Source organism: Oreochromis aureus, linkage group 13, assembly GCF_013358895.1.
Source record: "Oreochromis aureus strain Israel breed Guangdong linkage group 13, ZZ_aureus, whole genome shotgun sequence".
Taxonomy (NCBI): Eukaryota; Metazoa; Chordata; class Actinopteri; order Cichliformes; family Cichlidae; genus Oreochromis; species Oreochromis aureus.
In genome coordinates this window covers 30,052,175-30,075,923 of record NC_052954.1, presented here as the reverse complement: position 1 = coordinate 30,075,923, position 23,749 = coordinate 30,052,175, and the positions used below count along the sequence as shown (strand labels likewise).

Here is a 23,749-nt window from a genome sequence, read left to right as displayed (position 1 = left end):
CGGAGGGTGTTGGAGGGGTTGGCTGACACAGGTTGTTAACCTGTATCACTGTCAGTCTGATCAGCAATTTGTAGCATTTGTATTCACGCTACAAATGTCAAACTGTCCCTGTTGGGTTTGTGTTCCTACCTGGTCACTGAGTGTACACTGCTCGGTGCAGATGTCGGTGATCAGGTTTCTGGCCTGTTTGGCCATTTCGTCCAAAAACATGTTGCACAATGACAGGCTTCGATCCCCTATGTGGTGACGCTGAGGAGGAGAGCAGGAAGAGACAAAAAGACTCAAAGTGAAATCATTATCAAAACAGCATAATCATCATACATATCACGCCTGATGCCCAGGCTCAGAGGGGAAGGCGGCTGTCAGTCAATGATAAAAATTGTATCGAATTTTGTAGAATCTGTTCCAAAAAGACCAAAACAGTTACCGCAGGGTGCCTGTTTAGATGCATTTTAGATGGCTATAAAAAAACAGGAAAGCCCAAATGTCTGCTGGTTCCAATAACAAGTGTATTTCTTACTTACAGTGTCCTTCAGGTAACAGTTTATGCCTATAATGAGTCAATTTTTGCTTTTCACTTACAACCAGCACTGATTAAAGCCACACTCGACTGGCTGAACATCCTTGTACTGTACTGTGAGTTTTTTCACATGAAAAGTTTCTTGTTCTTCCATGTTTTTCCTTTTTCCCCCTTTAATTTTTAAACATTTAAATCATCTGAGAGTGAAATTGGATTAAAACTGGGAAGTCAAAGACTCCACAGCACCATATTTGGAAAATTCACTAAAAGTTGACCAAATGGGCACATTTTTGTAACTTACATTTGCTACTGACATTTTGACCAACTGATACCATCAAACATACACCGAATTGGCCATTAGCAGATCCTATTTGAAGTTCAGCAATGGATGTACAGAAAACTATTCCTAGATTACTTTTAAACAGAAGAAAATGTGTCTAGGTGGATTTACTGACCTCTCTATGCATTTCCCTTCATTATATCCACCCCCTTCCATTACATCTCCCCATCTATCCCCCTTCCTCTGTACCTTTTGTTCAACTCATAGATATCCATGCTTGGGAAATTTTCAAATGTCCTCATCTCCCCATCTACAGGCTCCATTATGTAAAGAATACCACACAAACTGGGTTTTTGTATGCATGTGTGTATTTACCTCCTCGGGACAGAGCTCATGTGTACAGGACATGAAGTGTGTACAAAGCAGAGGGAAACAGATTGAGTGGCGGCTCTGGGAGGGAAGCTCCAAGCACTGCTGAAACATCTTCTCAAATGCACGGCTGTAGAAGCTACACACAAGAACACAGAAAAAAGGAAAATATACATATTTAAAAACATGTCTGAATTATGCACAGGACTTATCAGAGTTTCAAATGAGTGTCTCACCAGAAAATAGACAGGTCTGATGTCTCCACAAGCATCTCCACCAGAGAGTCCACCATCTTTGTGTGGAAGATGATGGTGTTCATCATTTTACCGAGCTCTTTGTGATCGGCTAAACCGAGACTGGCTTTAGAGACACTTGTGTAGGCCTAGAGAGAGGAATAACAGTACAACCAGGGCATAAAAGACAAACCCTAGTTCTTTATTGTTACATATTGCACTACCCCAACTTACTGAACAGCATCGTTAATATTACATTAAATATTTTATTATGTTTCAGTAGTCAAGGAAACTACGTTATGCTTGAGACTTATTTCAAAATAATTTAAGCACTAAAGTTGTGTTTATACCTGCAGTCTGAACCAATCCAGTCTCATGCCTCTGAAGTCAAACACTTCTCCATCCTCCACTGAAACACACAAATCACACTCAGTATTTTAGTAGCTTTAATTATTAATAACTACTACAATCAATACTGCCAGTGCAACTGCAAAAATACCGACTTGTCCTGCTAAATCTTACCCTGTTTAACACTGAGAGAAGTCATGGTGTTGACAAATGAAGACATGATTATAGATTCATCCTCTGGACACACAGACAGGTTCTTTAAATTAAAACAGAAAGGAGGTTGATTAGACAGGACTATATAGATTCAGATTAGATAGATTAAGTATGACAAAAATGTTAAATAAATAGAGTTCATTAAGAAGTGTGAAAAGGATTAACCATAGAAACCAGAGAAATGCTGATTTTTTTATATTATATTTTTATATTAATTAAAAAAAAAAATTCAATTACAATATTTACAATAAATGTAACTCCTGTATTTTGACACCTGACACAAGCAGTTTCACATCCATGCTGGATGGTGACACCAGCTCAATATTACCATGTTTTAGGAGGAAAGCAATATCAGATTAAATGTGACTGAATGCAGTGAGAGTGCCTAGTCTCAGGAGTTTGTATTTTTATATGTGTTCCCACCTGAACCAGTTCATTCAGCACCACAGCATCAAACCCAGAGAGGTACTGGACATAGTATCGCTGCATCACAGGGCCGTACTTCCTGACATGAGCTCTGAGCTCCTCCATGTAGAAGATCAGCTCAGCTATGTGTCTGCAAAACACACATACACACATTAGCAACTAAAGAAACACGAGTGGCTTAGTGCACAACAAGCAGGTGTGAAGACGCAAGTGTGTTTATACAGGCATGACGCGTGTACACAAACACACTTGTCCACGCTTACTTGTCTATGAAATCATCTGTGCTTTTCTTCTGGATGTTGTCTGCGTGTCGAAGCAGCCAGATGATCTCATCACGGGCGAATGACAGTGCCATGAACACAAACAGCGCCTAGCAGACCAGAAATTTGGAGGGAAGTGGTGAGAGAGAAGCTGGCAGCATCTGCTTTCTCAGAATCTCTGAATACAATCGGATACTTTATGAATGCCTTTGCATCTATTGGTGCCGTATACTACATCGAGTTCCACTAGAAGAATTGGGCTGGTAAAGACTCTAAATGATTAAATAATTTAAAAGACATGTTATAGAGGTAGTTTACTGCATATTTTATATAATCTGTTGCACTCTTTCACCTATTCTGTTTATCCTGTCTGAATTTCAGGTATAATGAAAAAACAAAAGGTTATTTCAATCCGTGTTAGTTTTATATTTAGTGGGACCTGTTCTGGGATCTGTCTGCTCTCCCACGCACATACATGACAAGCTGAAGAAAGGTAAAGCAACAACAACAACCCTGTACAGAACTATAAACATCAATGGCAGCAGAAATTATATCACTAAAGTCTAAGAGCATGGAAAGGATGAGGGCAAAGCAACTTGTAGAATTGCATTAATCTCTGTAAACGCCAACCTGCTCTGTAGAGAACATTAAAATGGCTGAATGAAGATGGCTTTTTGTAGCTTGCCTGAGCTAACACTATTGTAACTGTGGTTTGTGGTGACCTCTCAGGCTCTGTACACAAGATCTGGTTAAATTAATTAATTAAAATAAATGAATTAGAAATTAGTTTAGGTCTATTTAATGAGTTTTGGTCAATTAAAACAATAGCAAACATCCTGAGCAACAAAAAGCAACTTAACAGGTGATACTGTAGTATTTAAGGCAGCTTTTTATAATTCATCAGGTTGCAGCCCCTTTCATTTGACATGTTGTTTTTAAGTTATGTGAGCCACTGTGAAATTAACCATTGTTTTGCAAAGACCACTTTTTGAAGTTTTGAGCTGAATGTGTTCACCAGCTTAGTGTTTTTGACGCCTCACTAGCAACTGGGCAGATTTGATTGTGAAACTGAAGTTCAACACAAATCACAAGGCTGGCCTGGCCTTAATCATGTCCTGCCTTATAATCAGTCATGACATGACTGATTATAAGGCAGTCATGTCTGTAAAGATCATAATATATATAATATATTGTAAAATTGTAAAGATCATAATATATTGTTATATGATTTACAATATAAAGATCATGCTGTACTCCACACAACTTGAAAAATAGAGATTGAGACAATAAACATCAGCGATAAGGTCATAGATCAAATTAATTAGAGGATATTTCCCCCTGGACTTGCATAAAATCCAACTTGTTTTTGTAACAAAAACTAAGTCATCTCCTGCTGAAAGAATGAAAGTCTATGTTTACAACTGAACGGAGTTTGCAAAGAAAAGCGTCTGGACTTTGGACTTTCTTTGCAAACTCCTTTGACTACGATGACCTGGATGACTGAGAACCTTCACAGACATTTTACAACTGAACAGAGTGTTATTTGCAGTGGTTTTTTATATTACCTTTGGACCAAGCAGTCCTGGTTGGTCAGCTAAAACAGTGGCCAACTCTTTCAGAGCTGATCTGAGGAACTTGCGCCTCTCTCTGTGCATGGAGCCTCTGTAAGCAGCCAGACAGACAGAGGAAGTCAGAGCAGTGCATCAAAACATACAAAGCATTGTGATTAAATGGTATTCTGACACTTTTAGGACAATCCCGCAGGAGGACAAAAAGTAAGTAGATGACAGTGATGGCAGAAGAATAAAAATTAAGATGAAAGGGGAAGACGGAATAAGTAATGAGGATAAAAGCAGAGATGAGACATGGGGGGAAGACGACGAATAGAGGATAAAATGGGAGGAAAGAATGAAAAAGGATACAGAGGAAAGGGTGATGTTTCACAGTGAAGCTTCCTGAGAGAGGGTAGAAGCAAATGCTAAAATGACAGTTAAAATCTTTAAATAAAAGACCAGGAATATAAATTAATAATATAGAAAATGGGGGCAGTGGAAAATAAATATAAAATGTGAGTGTATTTTATGTTTGTATGAGAGAGTATGAAACAAGGTTATACATACGCATGAGACAGGGCCTGTTCTTTGCACTCCCTGATGTCATTGATGCGTTTGTTGTACCTGCAAAACACACAAGAGGAAAGGATGCTTTAAAAAGAGCAAAATGGGAACACTGACACAGAAAATGTCGATCAAATCTTCAAATTCCTCAATAAAAATTCAAACCACAAAGATATTCAACAATCATATCAAAGTAAAAAAAGGAGACATGATCACAGTTTGTGTGATTGTGCACCAGTTAAAGAGTGCCTGCCTGTGTCCACATAGACAAATTCTCATACCCTCTGATGTTCACAAAAAGGTCCTCAGCAGCCTTGTGGATGTGGAAAACTTCATCCCTGAACAGACAGAGACAGGTGGAGCTCTGCAGAGCCAACTTCCACAAAGACAGCGCTGCTGCGTCGCTATTCAGCGCCGCATGACACAGGATGAAACCAACTGCAGAGAGAATGGAGAGAAATACAGAGCTAACTGCAGACAGAAGCATTTTGATCATCTGGCACCCAATTCACATGATCAGAGCACTAGATTCGACTCTGCTTCTACACTACTTACAAACAATCCACTTTTCCATCGTGTCCAGTGACAGGTATTCACAGGGCATCTAAAGACAGAGACACACAGTTGATTTCAGTTTTTCCAGTATCACTTTGCACAAAGAAGCTCTGACATCAAAAGGCTACACAGAACAAGTTAATAGATTATTAAGAAACTTTAAATGATCATCATACAGATTATTTTAAGCTAGTAAATCGTGATACTAACAGTGTCAGACTGAGCAGGATTGAGCATTGTGGAGGGAGCAGAGATGAGAGAAAGCAGCTGGGCGTTCCTCCACTGGTCAGCTGACAGATTCCTCCTGGGATAGACCATCTGAAGGCTGACCAACGCATCTGACAGGGACTGCAGGAGGAGAGACAGGATGAAATATTTTCGGTATAAAACTGACTTTTGAAACTAAATAAGCAGCAATTTCAGAGCCACTGTACGCAAAAACCAAACAAACAAACCCTTTATAGTGTTGTTAAAGTCATGAAAGTTGTTAAACCACCCTCTGTTTTCAATTAAGTTTATTTCAAATACCAAGCTTGATTTAGACTTATACAGGAAATCAATGTCCTATTTTTTTTATCATAACCGGAAACTCTCCCCAACCCTATGCCATTTGAGCGTAGGGTTGGGGAGAGTTTCCGGTTAAGCCTCTACACCATTTGAGCTGCTGCGAGCTGTGTCGACCCAACATGAGGCGCATGTCAGGTTACGGAAAATGCTACAGAGTAGGGCAAAAACAGAGTTTCCAGTTATGACGGAAGTCACAACATAGATTTCCCACACAAACATAATTCATGCATGATTTGAAAAGTAGAAGTCTGTGTGTTTGTGGACAATATGCCACATGGACTAAGCTCAGTGAGGCACCTGAAATGCTATGGCAACTGAACCTCATTCAAAAACAACACTAACCAATATAAGCAGAAGTATCTGTAAACACTGTAGATCATGGTGCATATACCAGGGCTTTTGATCAAGGAAAATCAAACCAGTGATTATTTTGATCAGTACTGACATCACATTAATATACAGTACAGCTACAGATGTATACACAAGTGATCTACATGGATGAACAGAATAGACAGGTTCCTTTACAGAAACCTTTTTCCAAGTTTTAATATAGATCTTGCAGACCAAAAGCTCTTTGCATCAACTATCTTGCATTTGTACAATGTTAAAAATCTACATTTCACAATGCACAAACAATTCTCCCACCTTTCCATGTGGAACAAACTCCTCCATCATCTTCTTCAAAGGGTTCTCATAATCCACAATCATTTGGCCCAACCTGGGGTACTCCCGGTCACTGCAGCAACACACAGAAGTAGTGTTTCTACTAACAGTTTATGCTGCTATGATGTCTGTAATAGTGTGCAAACTTCTCACATCAATCTAACTTTTGCATGTCTGTCTCAGTTACCTGGCTCCATGCGTCATCTCGTGGGCATAGTTGTAAAGCCCTATGATGGCTTTCCTCTCCTCTATGCGAGAAAGTATTATCATCAGAGTAGTGTATGTTACCACCAGATCCAGGTAGTTCTTAGTCAGGTCAAAATTCACCGTCTGACGGGGGAACACAGGTGGGCCATTACATGAAGCAAACAACAAGAAAGGCAGTGATTACACAGAAACAAGAGACTATATACCTCCATCAAGGCCGAACACTTCCTCTAAAGGAGGGGTAGGCAATTAATTTTCCCAAGAGGCCATATGAGATACTGGGACTGTGGTGGAGAACAGCACCAATAAGTTTTTAAAGAGATAAAATTAACATTAAGCAGAATTGAGTTCAGCTTATTGGAGTAGCCCCCACAACAGCCCCAACAGGCCCTGGGGAATTTTAATTACCCACTCCTGCTCAAGTATGTATAAATTGAGTTTATACATGCGGAGGTGATCTGGATCCAGTTTAGTCTGTAATATTTTCAAGGACATCAAGATGATATCTTCCAAATTCTATCACTTTGACGTATCTTTTAAAGTATGACACAAAATGTGCAATTATGCTCTAATTCACAAAGGTAAAGAATCCTTTTCAAAGATCCTAAACTTCAGTGCAGGTTAACTCCCAGGATTTGTCCCAGATTAAACCCACCCTGTGGTAACATTTTCATGCAAACGGAAAAACTGAACCAACCATATAACTTCCTTGCTGGAGTTAAAACATATTAATAAATACTTGGCTCTGGAATGCTCAGGGAATGAGGAAGAATGAAAACAATAGAGGAAAGAAAGGGGAGGAGAGAATCTCTTTAGGATTCTTCATTTCTGAAACATGATGAGGTAAGCACAGGAGAAAGATTTCACTTAATGGTTCTAATAAAAGATAGGACTTAAGTCTAGAAGTCGTCAGTGGGGGAAAAAAATCCTCAATAACTTTACAGCTTATTGTAGGGATCTAGACTCTTGCTCCTCCTTCGGCCTCGTTTTCAGTCTCTAGGAGTCTTTGACCCATTACAGAACATTGGAGGTTCTGGTGGGTAATTCTTCCTTTTTTAGGCTTCTTTCTATGTTTTCTGAAGCGTTAAAACATTGTCCTGTTACATGTGATACACATTCTTTAAAAAAGATAAATAAAAATATATTTGCTTACAATGTCAAAGAAGACTTGACAGGCATCAATGGTGTTCAGCAGCTCACACACATGATCCTATTAATGGAGCGAAGAGAAATGTTTTCATTAGAATCACCAAAGTAAAAAAGACACGTCCTCGTGTGCTTCACGTGAGTGCCACTGTGTGTTTTTCCCCACCTTGAATTCCATGACATCGACGAAGGTAAAATAATAGAGAGCCAGGTTCTTCAGAATCTCTGACTTCTCCTTCTGCAGCTGGGCCAGCTGTTGCTATAAAACCACATGGCAAAGAACACAAAGTTGTGAATTTTAGAAGTGCTGAATGAACCCGAGACTTAGGTTTTCCAGTAACTAAGTACTGCTTTCACTGTGTTCCCTTCAGAGTAGTCAAAGAGAAACTTCATACAGCAACTCAGGACTGTTTACTCTTTTACAGCTGGTATGATTAAAAGATGGGACTGACTTTGGACATTTCTTAAATGAAATCATCAAAATCATCTTTTAAATAAAAAAATAAACTCTGGTTAAGTTCTATTTAACTCTGGAAATATGTTTCTTTGACAATTAGATTTTTTTTTTTTTTAAACTCTGAGGAGAAATATCAGCATATTCCTATCCCACCCAGCTAAAAAGATGTAATTATCAAGTTTCCCTTCAGGGATCCGCAGAGATCATCAGGTCTTGAGTTTCTTCATTTTGAAGTTAATTAATTGAAACTTAATCAACAGCAAAGCGGCAGAGACCACACACAGCTGCTAAATAATTCAGTTATTGGAGCTAAACTATTCTTAAGACGATTTAAAAAAAATTACTTTATATTCCATGTATATACATGAAAGTTATTTTACTTTGGTGAAGAACTTATTTCATTTAATGATTTTCTGGAACACTTTGCATACAGGAGAACTTGGTTATCAATTTTCTTCTTTTGCACCTTGTTATATGTTAATAAAGTTTTGAATAACTCGTTTTCCGTGTGGAGGTTTTCCAGAAGCTGTAATGAAATGTTTCACCAAAGTAAAATCTGCCTATATAAGCAAAGCAGAAACCATTAACCCAACAGCACCTTAAAAAATAAAAAAACTCTTCCTGTTTTTGTCAATACGAGTCTTTAGCTGTGGATACAAAGTGTTTTCAAATCCCAGTTTACCTTTAAAAGATTGCTGCATCAATCTTTTAAAGTCTAAAAATCAACATGAAGGATCTCACTTCAGCACCTGAGAAGCAGTGTATTAACATGCTAGAAATGACTGAAGCATACTGTATGTAAATTTAACCCAGCTCCAGAGCAATCTGAGGTCAGAGCCACACCCTAAACCAGAACTGGCCTAATAGGCAAAGGTGGAAAAAGGTCAAAACATGACAAGTGTAGGAAGCGTGAAACACTGCTGCTGCAACAAGGAGTTCAAACATCTGTTATTTGGCTCAAGTCAACTAAAAGTGGAACAATCACTGTTTATTTTTAATTCCTAAAAAAAACCAAAAAAAACAAATAACAAAATAGTTTTTCCTGCACAATTTCGATTATCTGCTGAGTGACACTCCTTATTGCATGCAGTCAGCAAGTCATTCAAACACCAGCTGATCAGTCATCAAGCAAACCTAACCAACTAGCCAGGTGGGTAACTAGCCACGCAGTCATTCAGAGGAGGAAGAAGAGAAAATAAAAATGCTGGCAGAGAAAGCTGAGCAAAGCAAAACACACCCCAAAAGAGCTTTAAAAAAAACAAACAAAACAAACAAAACCAAAATAAATAAATACACCCCACCCCCCGCAAAAACAAACACAGGTACAAATAAAAATACATAATATTACAAAACTTAAGTGCTTAAATTAAACTCAAAAAGTTACAGAAACTTAGATACAAAAACTTACCAAAAAGCACAAGTCCGGATTAAGCCAAGTTTAGCATGCAGAACACAAACAAACACAGAAACAAAGCAGAAAAACAACATAAGAGACACATTTTTAAGCACAGTTATACTGAATAAAGCAGTTAGCTACACACACAGTATAAACACACACACGCACACACACACACACACAAACAGCTTTTTGCTAAATGGTGCTCTGACATAAACACAAACGCCATAAGCTAACAAGTAAAGCTAAAAAGAAAAATCTGATGAGCAATGACTTTAGTTCACTTGACACACATGCATACACACACACACACACACACACACACACACACACACACCTGACAAAGTTGTAAGAGATGCTGGATACCCAACGCTACCATCACACCAGTGTAGTCTTTACCTGGCCAGCCTATTTCCAGCCACCACTAGAAATTAACAGATCCTCATGCATATTCTGTCTCATTTTTATTTAATTTTTTTTAACTTGTCTGAAAGAACAAGGTCCTCAGTAATCAGCAGTTATTCCCCTTGCTCTTATTTTGAAAATTTAGTCACTGCCCTACTCATCTCATTATTTTGATTCCCTGGCTAGGCTGCTATAGTGGCAGTCTTTAATTTAACCTGGCTGCCTCTGTAGAAAGGATATAGTCTCGCCATCTGACGAACTGAACTTGCTGTTTGAGCTGGAACTAATGATGGAAGTCTTTTCTATGCTCTGGAGAAAGTTGTGATAATCGTGAAGTAGCTGATTATATTTCTCAGTTTCTTTGTCACCAAATAAGTCTTTTAAGTCTTTTAAGAAAATGTGCACACACAAGCACACTCACAAAACTACACCTGTGGGAAACCATCTTCTCAGCTATGTTGACCCATTTCTTTTTAGAATTAAACCCAACTCAAATTGCATTACATGGTCACATGACTATGGAAGAGGATTAGGGCCACCCGAGGAAAAGTGGGGATGTCTTTTGTAAAATTTTGTAATATTGTAAAATTATCAGGCACACTCTAATAGGGAAAAACTTAAATAAATAAATAAATCCTCAGATCTTCAACAAAAGACCAAAGTTTCCAAAAGCAAGGAAACAAACCCAACCAAACAACCAGATCAACCAGCCAGATGGAAACCCTACTCGATTCACGGGCAGTCAACAATACTCCAGGAGTTTTTTGGGGCTAGCTGAGCAATCAAATGCAAGATTAAAGTACATGTGGGCTTAATTAATAAATGGGGAGAGTAATTTGCCTGAGACAGGGTGTCAGGGAGGACAATGGTTTGTTACCTTACAGGAATCTCCCACACTGACTGCTAGGCACCTAAAAATGGGCTTAACATTTACTGAAGCGCCAAATTAGAGTGATGTAGCTACCTGAGTGGGAAGTAAGCTCAATGAAAAAACAAATATACAAGTCCAATAAAAAAATATATACATATAAATCACATTCAGAAACAACATAATTTGGCAATTGCCAGACAGAGTTTATATAAACAAGTTAGTAATGCAAGTGAATATCTTGCTAAACATTATATAGAATTAAATCAGCAAAAATACATGTCATGGTTCTTGAGTATTTTGTTTCTGTACATTCTGTACAAATTATCTGAAACAATGTAATGCATGCCATTTAATAAGATCTATTTTAATAAATGACAGTGCTTGGGTGTATTTCTGCCCTATATTTGTAGTGCAGGAGCTTTTTTATTTATTTATTTTTAATAAGCTAGCAAATTACAAATGCAACAATAAGAAGATATGGAGAGCATAAAAATAAAGCTGCACCCTAGGTTCAAAATGTGTAGTAACGAAGACAAATCAAATCATCTATACTGCTAAAAAGACATTTCTTCCTTCCACTTTTCTTTGCATAACAGACATATACATAGGAATACTCACATTGTTATTCCGCGTCTCCACTGCAGGAAACTTCCTGACAATAAATTTAACCGCAGACTCCAAGTTCTTATCGACGAGATAGGAGGGCTTAGCCTTGGGATCACCACATGCCTGTGGAGGAAAAGAGAAGAGGACGTGAGGAGAGAGAGGAAAAAAAAAAAAAAATATGACAAGTACAGTGCTGCTACTGAAACACCTGGCTCTTTTACCCTTTTCTCACTTTCTCATAGTATGGCATGTTAAATTTGTTGTATTTACTGGGGTTGGATTTAGTGCTCATAGTGAAACCTGGTTTATCCCAGGACTGATATCGGAAGAGGCGTTTGAGTGAATGAAATATCAGCACTGCATATATTCAGTGGTGTTTCCAAACCAGAGGCATATTTAAGACATGAAAACGAACACACACACAAACTTGATGCAGTGGCATGTGCAGTCTTATTTTCCATTAAGATGCACATGCCAAAAAAAGGATTAATAGGGTAGATTTCCACCAGGCTGAACAAAGTTTGGAAGTCTGCGGTTTTCATGTTTGGATAAACCAGGTTCAACTGAGCAAGAGCCTGAACTGATCAGTGGTTCTCAGCTGCTGAGCTGTAGAGATTAGAGATTTTAAATAGAATAAATACTTAAAATGGCTCATTTCTACTGATTAGACAGTTGCTTTTTGTGAATAATAACCATATAACCAATAACTGACAGAATTTTAATTGAAATTTAGTTCATGGTTATTTTATTTCTGGTATTAAAACTGATAATATTTACCAACTGGTAATATTTTAATATCTTTTTTAGTACATATGAAATTACATATAACTCAGCAGACAGGGTGATGGTAGCATAATTCACCAGGCTTTATGAACCTCATGTCATGTTTTTCCTCACTGATAGCTAAATGACTACCAGACTTAAGTCTAGAAAAATAAGTCTGTCTTGAGTTAAATATGACAACTTATGACTGAAACTCATCTGCCTGAGAAATTAGGGTCCATTCTATGACATCATATGAAAGGTATGAAGTGGGGATTTTGACTTACAGATTACTTCTACACATTATGAACTAATTATTTATGTATTTTCATGAAAAAAAATGTTTTTAAAAGGGTAAACTACAATAATAAATGCCATGGTTAGTTACAGTTGAAATATGCATTATTGTGTTATTATGATCAGTAACGAGATTATTATTATTCCACACGATTACTCAAGACGTTTAAGTAAATAGATAAACTTCCTCCAAGTAGACTTCCTTGAAATTTAATTCTAATTCCACTGAAAATAAATAAGAAGGAAAGAGCTGAACTAAATATGCCTGGCAGGGAGTCAATTTGAGCTTGTTGGAGTGACAAAAGTAAATTTGGTGGGCTGAAACACAAAACAAAAGCATTGATGCAAAACAGAATGCGGCATAAAAATCATTTTACTTTGACTATCTTGTTTTAATAGTTTTTGAAGCTGCAGGGAGTGCAGAATTATTAGGCAAATGAGTATTTTGTCCACATCATCCTCTTCATGCATGTTGTCTTACTCCAAGCTGTATAGGCTCGAAAGCCTACTACCAATTAAGCATATTAGGTGATGTGCATCTCTGTAATGAGAAGGGGTGTGGTCTAATGACATCAACACCCTATATCAGGTGTGCATAATTATTAGGCAACTTCCTTTTCTTTGGCAAAATGGGTCAAAAGAAGGACTTGACAGGCTCAGAAAAGTCAAAAATAGTGAGATATCTTGCAGAGGGATGCAGCAGTCTTAAAATTGCAAAGCTTCTGAAGCGTGATCATCGAACAATCAAGCGTTTCATTCAAAATACTCAACAGGGTCGCAAGAAGCGTTTGGAAAAACCAAGGCGCAAAATAACTGCCCATGAACTGAGAAAAGTCAAGCGTGCAGCTGCCAAGATGCCACTTGCCACCAGTTTGGCCATATTTCAGAGCTGCAACATCACTGGAGTGCCCAAAAGCACAAGGTGTGCAATACTCAGAGACATGGCCAAGGTAAGAAAGGCTGAAAGACGACCACCACTGAACAAGACACACAAGCTGAAACGTCAAGACTGGGCCAAGAAATATCTCAAGACTGATTTTTCTAAGGTTTTATGGACTGATGAAATGAGAGTGAGTCTTGATGGGCCAGATGGATGGGCCCGTGGCTGGATTGGTAAAGGGCAGAGAGCTCCAGTCCGACTCAGACGCCAGCAAGGTGGAGGTGGAGTACTGGTTTGGGCTGGTATCATCAAAGATGAGCTTGTGGGGCCTTTTCGGGTTGAGGATGGAGTCAAGCTCAACTCCCAGTCCTACTGCCAGTTTCTGGAAGACACCTTCTTCAAGCAGTGGTACAGGAAGAAGTCTGCATCCTTCAAGAAAACATGATTTTCATGCAGGACAATGCTCCATCACACGCGCCCAAGTACTCCACAGCGTGGCTGGCAAGAAAGGGTATAAAAGAAGAAAAACTAATGACATGGCCTCCTTGTTCACCTGATCTGAACTCATTGAGAACCTGTGGTCCATCATCAAATGTGAGATTTACAAGGAGGAAAACAGTACACCTCTCTGAACAGTGTCTGGGAGGCTGTGGTTGCTGCTGCACGCAATGTTGATGGTGAACAGATCAAAACACTGACAGAATCCATGGATGGCAGGCTTTTGAGTGTCCTTGCAAAGAAAGGTGGCTATATTGGTCGCTGATTTGTTTTTGTTTTGTTTTGAATGTCAGAAATGTATATTTGTGAATGTGGAGATGTTATATTGGTTTCACTGGTAAAAATAAATAATTGGAATGGGTATATATTTGTTTTTGTTAAGTTGCCTAATAATTATGCACAGTAATAGTCACCTGCACACACAGATATCCCCTAAAATAGCTCAAACTAAAAACAAACTAAAAACTACTTCCAAAAACATTCAGCTTTGATATTAATGAGTTTTTTGGGTTCATTGAGAACATGGTTGTTGTTCAATAATAAAATTATTCCTCAAAAATACAACTTGCCTAATAATTCTGCACTCCCTCTAAAACTTTAACTGAAATGAATATTTGATGAATTAAACAGCCCTTTAAAGCCCCCTTCAAGACAAACCACAGTATTTTAATAAATGACTAACTATTTTCGAAAGCAATCGGTGGCGGTTCCTTAGGAAATTACAATTTGGTTAAATTACCAGTTTTTAGGACTTTTGTTAAATATTGTTTAGTGATGGTTTACAAACAATTAATCCTGAAAGTTTAGCTTTGTTGTCAACAACACAAATGAGGCTGAGAACCACTGAGAGTCCCAGGTAACAATGGTTTCAGTGTCAAACTGTGTCTCTGAGTGGTTAGTAACACCACTACATGACGGGAAGAGCAATGAGCAGGTAGAGGGAATGAAACAGGAGAGAGAAAGAAAAATAGGTAGAAAATGGGAAGGAGGGAGAAATTAAAGCCACATGGAGGCTTCAAGTGAGAAATGGCAAAGTAGGCCACAGAGAGAGAGAGAGAGAGAGAGAGAGAGAGATAAGTGGTCAGAGAGAAAGCCTTTTCTCAGTTGAGTGTTTTCTATCCTACATGAGCAGAATTAATTCACTGCACCTGAAAAGCTGCACATTTCTGCTTATTCATATTCTAATCTTTTACTCTGCAGGTGTTGAATTGTCTGCCCTGACTGCCTGGCAGGAAGCAACAGCTCTCATGCATTATGGGTAGTGTAGTAGCAAATGGTGAGGAAGATGTGGTCCATGCATGTGCCATAAACAGAGTGAAAGTGTAAAGTTTATTGGCTGCCAACACCGAGGAACAATCCTAGAAGAGGTCAGACCCTTTGTTCTGAGGATTCACTTCCTCGTGGTTAATGTTCAAGTTTAGAAAGTGGAAGTACACATTTACAAAGGCCATAAAAAGTAACATGAAGTTACCATAATGAGAACTGCAACACTTAGCTGTACTATAAATGCACTGTTTTCTACACTGCAGGAACAAATCACAGCTAGTGGCCCATCAGGCCTGCAAACAGCAACACAAGCATAAAACCTGGATTTCAGTTTGCATGGCGCTGAAAGGTTTCCAGCATCAGCCAGTACAAAATGAACCCGCAACACAACAACACATGCTAATTCACACTGACAACCTCAGTATCAAAACATGATGAAATGCAGGCTGGAGATTCAGGTTTTGTTGACACTCCCACAAGACAGCGAGCAGTAGCTCCATTTAAAGCTGTGTTGTAATATACCGCATCACTGACAATGGGTTTGGCCTTAAGACTCTGAAGCCTTTAAACAATGGCAATTAGTGCCCTCTCTTTTAGGATTTAAAGTTTAATCACGCTTTAAATTTAAAAAATGGCAACAGCTACTACAGAATCACGTCAAAGCTTGTGGCTGGTTTAACCCCGGGTTAAAGAGGAAACAGTGATAAGCAGCTGCTACCATTATGTATCTGCTAAAATTCAACTTGGAATGCAGAATGGTGCAGATACAATTTTAATTCCCTAAAACTATGACATGAAAAAAAAAATCCAGTCTACCCAGTGAGCATAATCAACTACAGTATATGCATTTTGCTAGAGACAAAGCCAAAACCCAGTTTTGCTATGCATGCTTAGCTCTTACAGTTCTATAGCTGAAACGCACTCACTACTGCAGGATCTGAAACACATAACACATGTGGACACTATGAAGGGATTGGACACAAACACACAACACCAACAAGGTTTCAATACCCATCAATGACAGAATGGACCTAGAGTCTCAGCTTGTTTCCTTATGCCCACCTCTCTCACACCAGGTCAGACAGCAGCCAGACAATGCTCAAAGGCTAAGTGAAAATCTGCTCAAGTGTGCGAGAGGCAGGCTGAATTTTTACTAGGTTAAGAACAAGGAACCAAGATGTGACTGTTAAATCCATGCAACTGCAAAAAGCATAAGCCTGGTTTTTCTAACACAGCACTCCTCTGGTGACAACATCACTAGCTTCACCCAACAACAGACTAGTCACTACGTCTCCAACTGTAATGTAGTTACCCTCTGACTCACACCGGGGAACTGCAGAAAAGACATTGTTCAGTTACTACATCACATTGATATGCTAAACGCAGTGTTTTATCATGTTTTAGCCCAAATTCAAAGCATAAGACAATTCATTTTTAGTTGTAAATTGCATTAACAACTCTACATAGTCAGCAACTTCAACAGTTTTAAACTGAGTCTAACACTTATTAGATGAATTATGTGTCACAATTTTTGAACGTTTAGCACACAAAAGTAATCTGACAGAACAGACAAACATCAGTCCCCAAAATGTTTAAATGCCACTTTATCAATCAACAGGACCAATGCTGCCTGATATGGATATTCTGCCAGTCTGTTAGCAACGTACTGCTAAGTTTCTAACACATAATAAAAAAATTTACTTAATCTAATTATGTGTTTCTGGTTTGACTTTTCACCTTCAGAGCTCATACATGTGATTATATATAGCATTTCTACTGATTCTTTAAAGTTGAATATTAATTTAAAAAAACAAAACCATTCCTACAAGCCTTCAAAAGCTCTAAAAAGGGAGGAAACACACATTGAAACATTTAATACAAACTCCTATTAATTGAATGATAGTTTGCCACTAATATCAAGTCAAGTGAGTTGCAATTAATGGGCTAAAACATGCAAAACCCCAATTCTAGTTATTTTTCAAATTGTATAAAGTATATTAAAGAGATTTCTTTGTAGATACAGTCTCATAATTACAGTGTGTTGATTTGGGTTCAGTTAGGATAACTCTTCGGGTATTATTGACAATTTTATTTTCAGAAGAACAGACCATAATTGGATAACTAACATCTTAATATCACAGAACAAAGACATGAATACTAGTTAAAATTTGACAGAATTCATATGGCATGGGACTGTCTGTTAGTGCTGGTGGTGGCTAGTGCAATAAGCTGGTTGGCTGGGTTTGGGTGGGGTGGGGGCTGATGGCGATATGGATGGAAGGAGGGGCGCAGTGAATGAAGGGACAGGGCATGGGAATAAGCTGACAATCAGTAGTGGTCAGGAAGGAGTAAGGGAGCTGTTGCCTGGATACCAGAACAGACCTCAGTCTCGCCTCCACCATAGTTTCTCCACTCCGGGCAGCAATTAAACAGCTGAGCTTCTCAAAGGGTCCCCACACTGACTGACATATGGCAGGGGACCCTGGGATACTTAGCAGCGGGCCAAGGAAGCACACATCTGAGGACTAATTACAGTTGCTAATTACTGGATGCAATATTTGAACGCTGCTTGGCACCTACTGAGTGACCCTTCAGAGTCTGTGAAAACTACCTCCTCCCTGAGATGATTTCATTTTTGTCTGTCATTGCCCTCAGTGTGAGCTCCTTCATTTTCGTAAGGAGGGATTAACTGCTGGGAAAAAAAGAAACAAAGTTCCCCAAAGAATGGATGGATGGTCTCATGTGATATGAAACCACTAAAGCACTACTCCAATCTGCTATGACTGGCTTACTGCCTGCTGGCATGAGTGTTAATCTTTTTTTTCTAATACTACTGCATTTGTTAACATTATTTTACTTGTTCTTTATCAAAATGCAAAATTAATGTCTAGTCCAAATTTGAAAAAAAGCTTATGTTGGGGTGATGCAATTATAAATTAGAGGAAAAAAAAATCACCACATTTATGAAGCTTTCACCCAGAATCACACAGATTAACAGAAATAATTAAGGCCACTAAATCGGCAGCAACTACTGGTTGTTAGGGAAATCATCAGGTGTATTTCTTGACTGATTGGGAAGTGAAATCAATCGTGAAAGATTGTGCTGCATAAAAAACCTCCTTACGATTGCTCTGGTTACTGGCAGACTGTCGCGGTTGCATGTAAGATGCAGACTTGTCTGAGAACACTTGGAGAACATTCACCTTCAAAATAAATGTCTAACTGCTTTAACCAACATGTTTCAATGTTTCAAAAGAAGCAACTGTTACTTTGAAGGTGAATGGTCCCCATTCCAGTTTGTATTGCACTTTTTCATATTTTCACTACCGCTCAACCAGTAGTTAGTGAATGTTTTTAGTTCAGCACCGTATATGGTTTCATCTTTACAACCGTGAGCAACCAATTGCCAACAGGTTGGGGAGTAATTTTTCCTTAGCAACCAGTGGTTGCCATGGAATCCTTCTATCAAACTAATATAACGATGCTGTATTAAGTGCACTGCACAAACAGGGCTCCAGAGGGCACTTTTGCTGGTAAGCAGTCTGCTGAGCTTTATGAACTGTGAAAGATGGCGATAGCTAATTGTTTACCATTTTAAGATTTAAATATAATAATATTTATATTTTATTGTTTTTTTAATTTTATTTTTATATGTATCTTATTTTTATTTTATATAATATTTTATTTTATTTAAATAGTAATTTAGTTAGAAAGAAAGAAAAAAATAATAGAAGAGGGTTTTTTGGTCCTAAACAGTATATTTCATCTGTTTTTAGGTGGTACTTTCAAGATGTTGCCATCTACAATTATACCACATAAACAGAAGAAGGCACGCCTACCTACTGGGATGAATCTCCATTTGTTGCTATTAATAAACAGAAAAAAAAAACATATAGCTACTATTACTGACACGTTATATACACAACTATTATTGCATATGAAAGGCATCCATGACCCATCATAATGTATATTTTTTAAGCCTTTTTAAAGAAGGCTGTGTGTATTATAAAATTGAATACAGGACTATGTTGTTATTTTATCATAAATACTGGACTTTTACACACCATAGGTGAAGATTTAACCACCTGTTAACTACTTTTCCAGCGACAAAAATCTAGTTTGGGGACTGCTTCAAAGACTGTCTATGTGAACTAAAATAAAAAGGCTTTCTTTTATGGGGAAAAAAATGTAGTTGATGTCTGAATGCTTTATCATAAGCAAATGTATAACACAATGAATTAACATTGTGGGTTGGTAAAATTGACAGGGAATGGAGCCCAGCCTTACTTTCAGCACTACAGATTCAAACATGAAGAGGAGTGAGGCACAAAGGAGAGGACTAACAGATCAGTACAGGTAGCCAGGAGGAGAACGAGGAACAGGGGGAGAGGAGGGAGAGGAGGGAGCTGAGGAAGGGTGACAAGGGGAGGGGTTTCATCAGTGGAAGGTGATAAATTTTGCAAACCTTCCAAACTTGTCCTTGCTGCATAGGAGAGGGGGGAAGCATTGGAACGGAGAGAAGAAGAGAAGAAATCAAAACAAAGAGCCCACCCAGGCAAACTGCTGGATCACTCGTCCATACACTCACTCACTCACGCTCTCTCTATCTCACACACACACACACACACACACACACACACACACGTTTTAAAAACAACAGCTGAGGTGTTTCCTGCGTGCTGGAGAGTTTGTTAAGGATAGCCCTTCTGGCATTTCGTTTCAATACAGCACATAAAAACACAAAAGTCATGCCGCGCCAACATGTTATCACATTAACACTTATTTTAACACACGCTGTCTTGAAAGTAACACAAGGTGTAGTAGTCCTACCTACGCTCTTCAGCACATTGAAAATAACACATCCATTTTAAGAGCATGGAAAGCCTTTTTGTCTTGCAGAGAAAAGTGTGAAGTTGAAGTTGGGCCTTGCAGTTTTATAATGTTGCTCCACATTCCTGTTCTGGCTGTTGCTTAGTAACTGACGATACAGTGTTTCCTGACTGCATCCGTGGTGCTCTGATACGTGTGAGACAATCCACTTATTTCTGGACACCAATGGCTCTGGAGTTGTTTTAGCTACAAAAAATTGAAACACCTTAAACTGTGAGTTTGTTCAAACTGGTTTAGATAAATTAATATAAGGAAAACATATTTGTTAGTTGTAACAAACAAGTTCCAACAACTACTAAGCAGTTCAGGGGCTGGATTTGACAAATACACATTAAATGCAGTGTATCCTTTTTTTTTTTTCTCTCCACCAGTATTTACAAGCAATCTGTGACAACAAATGTGCTAACTTAACATTTAAAGGCACAACTACCTGTTACAGTATTTCCACATGAAATACATTTAAATAATACAAATTACAGCTAAAGGAATTGATTCTGTTAAATAAAATAACAACACAAAGGCCAAATCTGAGCCAGGAAAGCTGTGTAATGCCTGTTTTGTCCTTGTCTGAAAGATACTGGTGCACAGTAAATTAAGATGTGAAATCTTAGCCTATATGCAATCTTTGGTTCTGTACAAAGTTTCCAAATTTGAGTACATGCTCTGTGAATATTTCCATGATAGCACCAGCTCCAAACCTTCTTCCAACACTTTTTAAACACATTACATTATATACATGTCATTTGTTTAATACATACACTATGTTAACTAATGCTACACACTAACTTTGACTTTTTATTGGCTTTCCTGCAGCTATAATCTATGGCATCTCTACCAACCACCATACAAAGCTCATGCTAAGAGCCCAGGTGTCATTTTTCAATTACAATTTTAATAAAGCTTTTATAAACAAGTTTGTTTTCTTAGTGTTAACAAGAACAAAGCCACCCGGAATTAGTCTTTACACATGATTAAAGCTTAGAGTAAATACACTGCTCTATTAGTATTTAATTCTATTCATGATGAATATGTTGCCAAATATGGCATTTTTTAAAATCTATATATATTATGAGTCTTTCCTTACACACACCATGAAGTATATTCAACTGCATGGTGTCAATCAATTGATCAGTTAGGCAGTCAATTAATTTTAATGATTTATGATTTGTTTGTTTCTGTCTTTATGTATCAAAGCTTGGCTACAAAGCCATGGCCCTATAAGCAAACTTAAAATTAATACTGGGCTCTGTTTTCACAAGTTCAGATTTTATTTCCAGTAGCATCTATTACATAAAAGAAAGGGAGAAACCCTCAGGAAACATTTTAGTGACACCAGGCATTTGAGGTCTGCTGTGACAGATGTGAAAGTGATACCATGAAGGGATGAAAGTCAGCAGGTTTTCATCCAAATCAAACAGCTAATTTCACTCATTGAGCACATGTTAGCAAAAAGAAGCACCTGAAAAACTGCCGGCTCTTTCCTTAATGGCCAACTCACCCTAACCAAATTTATATCTTCAAATCAAACAGAATTAATTTAAAAAATATTAAATCTGCCAGCACTCTGATGAAATTCACTTTGCACTGCATTTTCTTTGGGGCAACATGCCACTGAAACCATGTAAAATTTATGGAGGTCTTGGGCCTTATCCATCTCATAAAGTAGGCTTGAAATTAAAAATGAGGAGTAAAAATGCCCCTGGTAATCAGGTGTGCCCTTCAATAAATGTCAACCTGCAAATTTTCACCCCAGCAGTTATTCATTAATGTGTTAATGTCTCCTCTGGGCCACCATACAATAGGTAAGCTAATGGCCAGGCGATACTTCTCAGTATTTTCTCCGCAACAAAAGGAAAGCAACCACATTTTGTGGATCAGAATGCAGAGTGTGATGCCGAAAAAAATGTTTTGAAGCTAAGGGGAAGAAAAAAAGGCTGGTGGTAAAAGACAGAAGAAGGGGCATTAAGTTTCTGGAAGGTAAAAGTGATAACACTTTCAATAAATTTATAAATATTTGATATTTTACCAGTATATAATTTAAAAAAAAAATGTGTATGTATATATATTTATTTTAGTTTAAACAAAATAGGATTCAGGAACCTGAAATGCATCTGCCCCCAAATGAAAGGAACAATTATTTTGGATTATCTTCCCAAAAACTGCTTCATTTCAACAAAATTTGGTATATCTTCTGTTTTGAATATGTTATTGTACAGTACTTTGAAAAACAACAGTTGTTGACCAAAGTGCTATATAAATGAATAAACTTGAAACTTGAAGTTGAAAGCAAAAGTACTGCAAGAATCACCAAATTAGTAACGTTTCATAGATTCTGTTTAATTGTGATGGTGTCACAGATGTGTAGGTATAACTTAGGAGACCTTTGAGGAACTTTAAACTAGGGATGCACCAATCCATCTTTTTCCACTTCCAACATGATGAGGAATCCTTGGCTTTAAAGGTTTTCCAATACAGAGTACCAATCTGATAACAGAGTTAATATGTCTCACTGTGAGAAAATGACTGAGAATCATCATTTTATGAGCAAAGTTTGATGAAACAACTTTAATTCTAACTTGACTAAAAAGTGAGAAATACATCAAAGGACAAATTTACTGTACTACACGTCAAAGATGAATACAACACCATTTAAAAAAAATACATTAACATTATCTATTTAATTTGTTTGTACTAGTCTGATTTCAGCCCACAGTGAAACCAACATCCGTCTAGCTCCTAGCTTACCTGATGTCTCTGACAGAACATAATCAAAGGAAAGTAAATACGAGTACCTGAATAAAAGTAAATATGAGAGAGAAGCCAACGCATCGATCCTGTCCAAGCGCTTAGATGTTAGCTTCTTCCGTGCACAAAGAACTGCACAGGATCCAGATATCAGATTGGTGCATCCCGAATTTAAACCTGACATCTGAAAAGCAGCCTAAAAGTTAAAGTTCCAGATATTTAAAGACTTTTCTATACATTTCAGCAACACAACTGCGTTCTTACATATTGGCCAGTTTTGATTTTAGTCACAATAAACTAAAGGCCTTTGACTCAAGTTCCTCAGACATGGATTAAGTTGTAGTCTTGGACTAAATGTGTTTTTTCAATGCTTCACTGAATGATTCTCTTATTTTAGGACTAAGCTTAATTCATTTGTGGGAAACTGACTGAATATGTTTAACACTAGCTTGGGGGTGAGGGGCACGAGGGGTTAGCTGAGTGTGAGTGGGGTTAAGACGAACCGATACCCTGAAGAAGTAATATGATGTTAGATGGTCCACTGGCTGAAAGATAAGCACAGCAAAGAAAAACTTTAATGCCAGCTCAGCCAAGATTAATTAAGGTGGCTTAATTAAGGAAGAGATTTTAGGGTTTCTGCAGATAGTCGATGGTGTGATGAGTTAATATGCTTAAAATGGATAGGAATATTGCTATGATCTTAGATGAATTACTATCTCCCAAAGGTAGAAACCAAACAACAAAGCAAACACAATTGTCTCTACTGATTAAA

General features: G+C 37.9%; 1 protein-coding gene across 2 annotated transcripts in view; it reads right to left on the bottom strand.

Moving 5' to 3' along the window:
* Nucleotides 1–23,749, bottom strand: part of nckap1 (NCK-associated protein 1) — a 39,535-nt gene that overhangs the window by 12,096 nt on the left and 3,690 nt on the right. The window contains exons 2-18 of one of the 2 annotated variants that reach the window (XM_031726656.2): nt 11,652–11,762; nt 8,071–8,163; nt 7,912–7,968; nt 6,739–6,881; nt 6,534–6,624; nt 5,532–5,669; nt 5,322–5,370; nt 5,048–5,204; nt 4,770–4,826; nt 4,215–4,311; nt 2,653–2,759; nt 2,387–2,519; nt 1,925–2,006; nt 1,753–1,811; nt 1,406–1,551; nt 1,176–1,308; nt 130–249 (exon numbers count right to left, since the gene is read on the bottom strand). In XM_031726656.2, coding sequence (XP_031582516.1) covers nt 130–249; nt 1,176–1,308; nt 1,406–1,551; nt 1,753–1,811; nt 1,925–2,006; nt 2,387–2,519; nt 2,653–2,759; nt 4,215–4,311; nt 4,770–4,826; nt 5,048–5,204; nt 5,322–5,370; nt 5,532–5,669; nt 6,534–6,624; nt 6,739–6,881; nt 7,912–7,968; nt 8,071–8,163; nt 11,652–11,762 — 1,773 coding nt within the window. The remainder of the gene's footprint in view (nt 1–129; nt 250–1,175; nt 1,309–1,405; nt 1,552–1,752; nt 1,812–1,924; nt 2,007–2,386; nt 2,520–2,652; nt 2,760–4,214; nt 4,312–4,769; nt 4,827–5,047; nt 5,205–5,321; nt 5,371–5,531; nt 5,670–6,533; nt 6,625–6,738; nt 6,882–7,911; nt 7,969–8,070; nt 8,164–11,651; nt 11,763–23,749) is intronic. The other variant, XM_031726657.2, reaches the window with a different exon arrangement.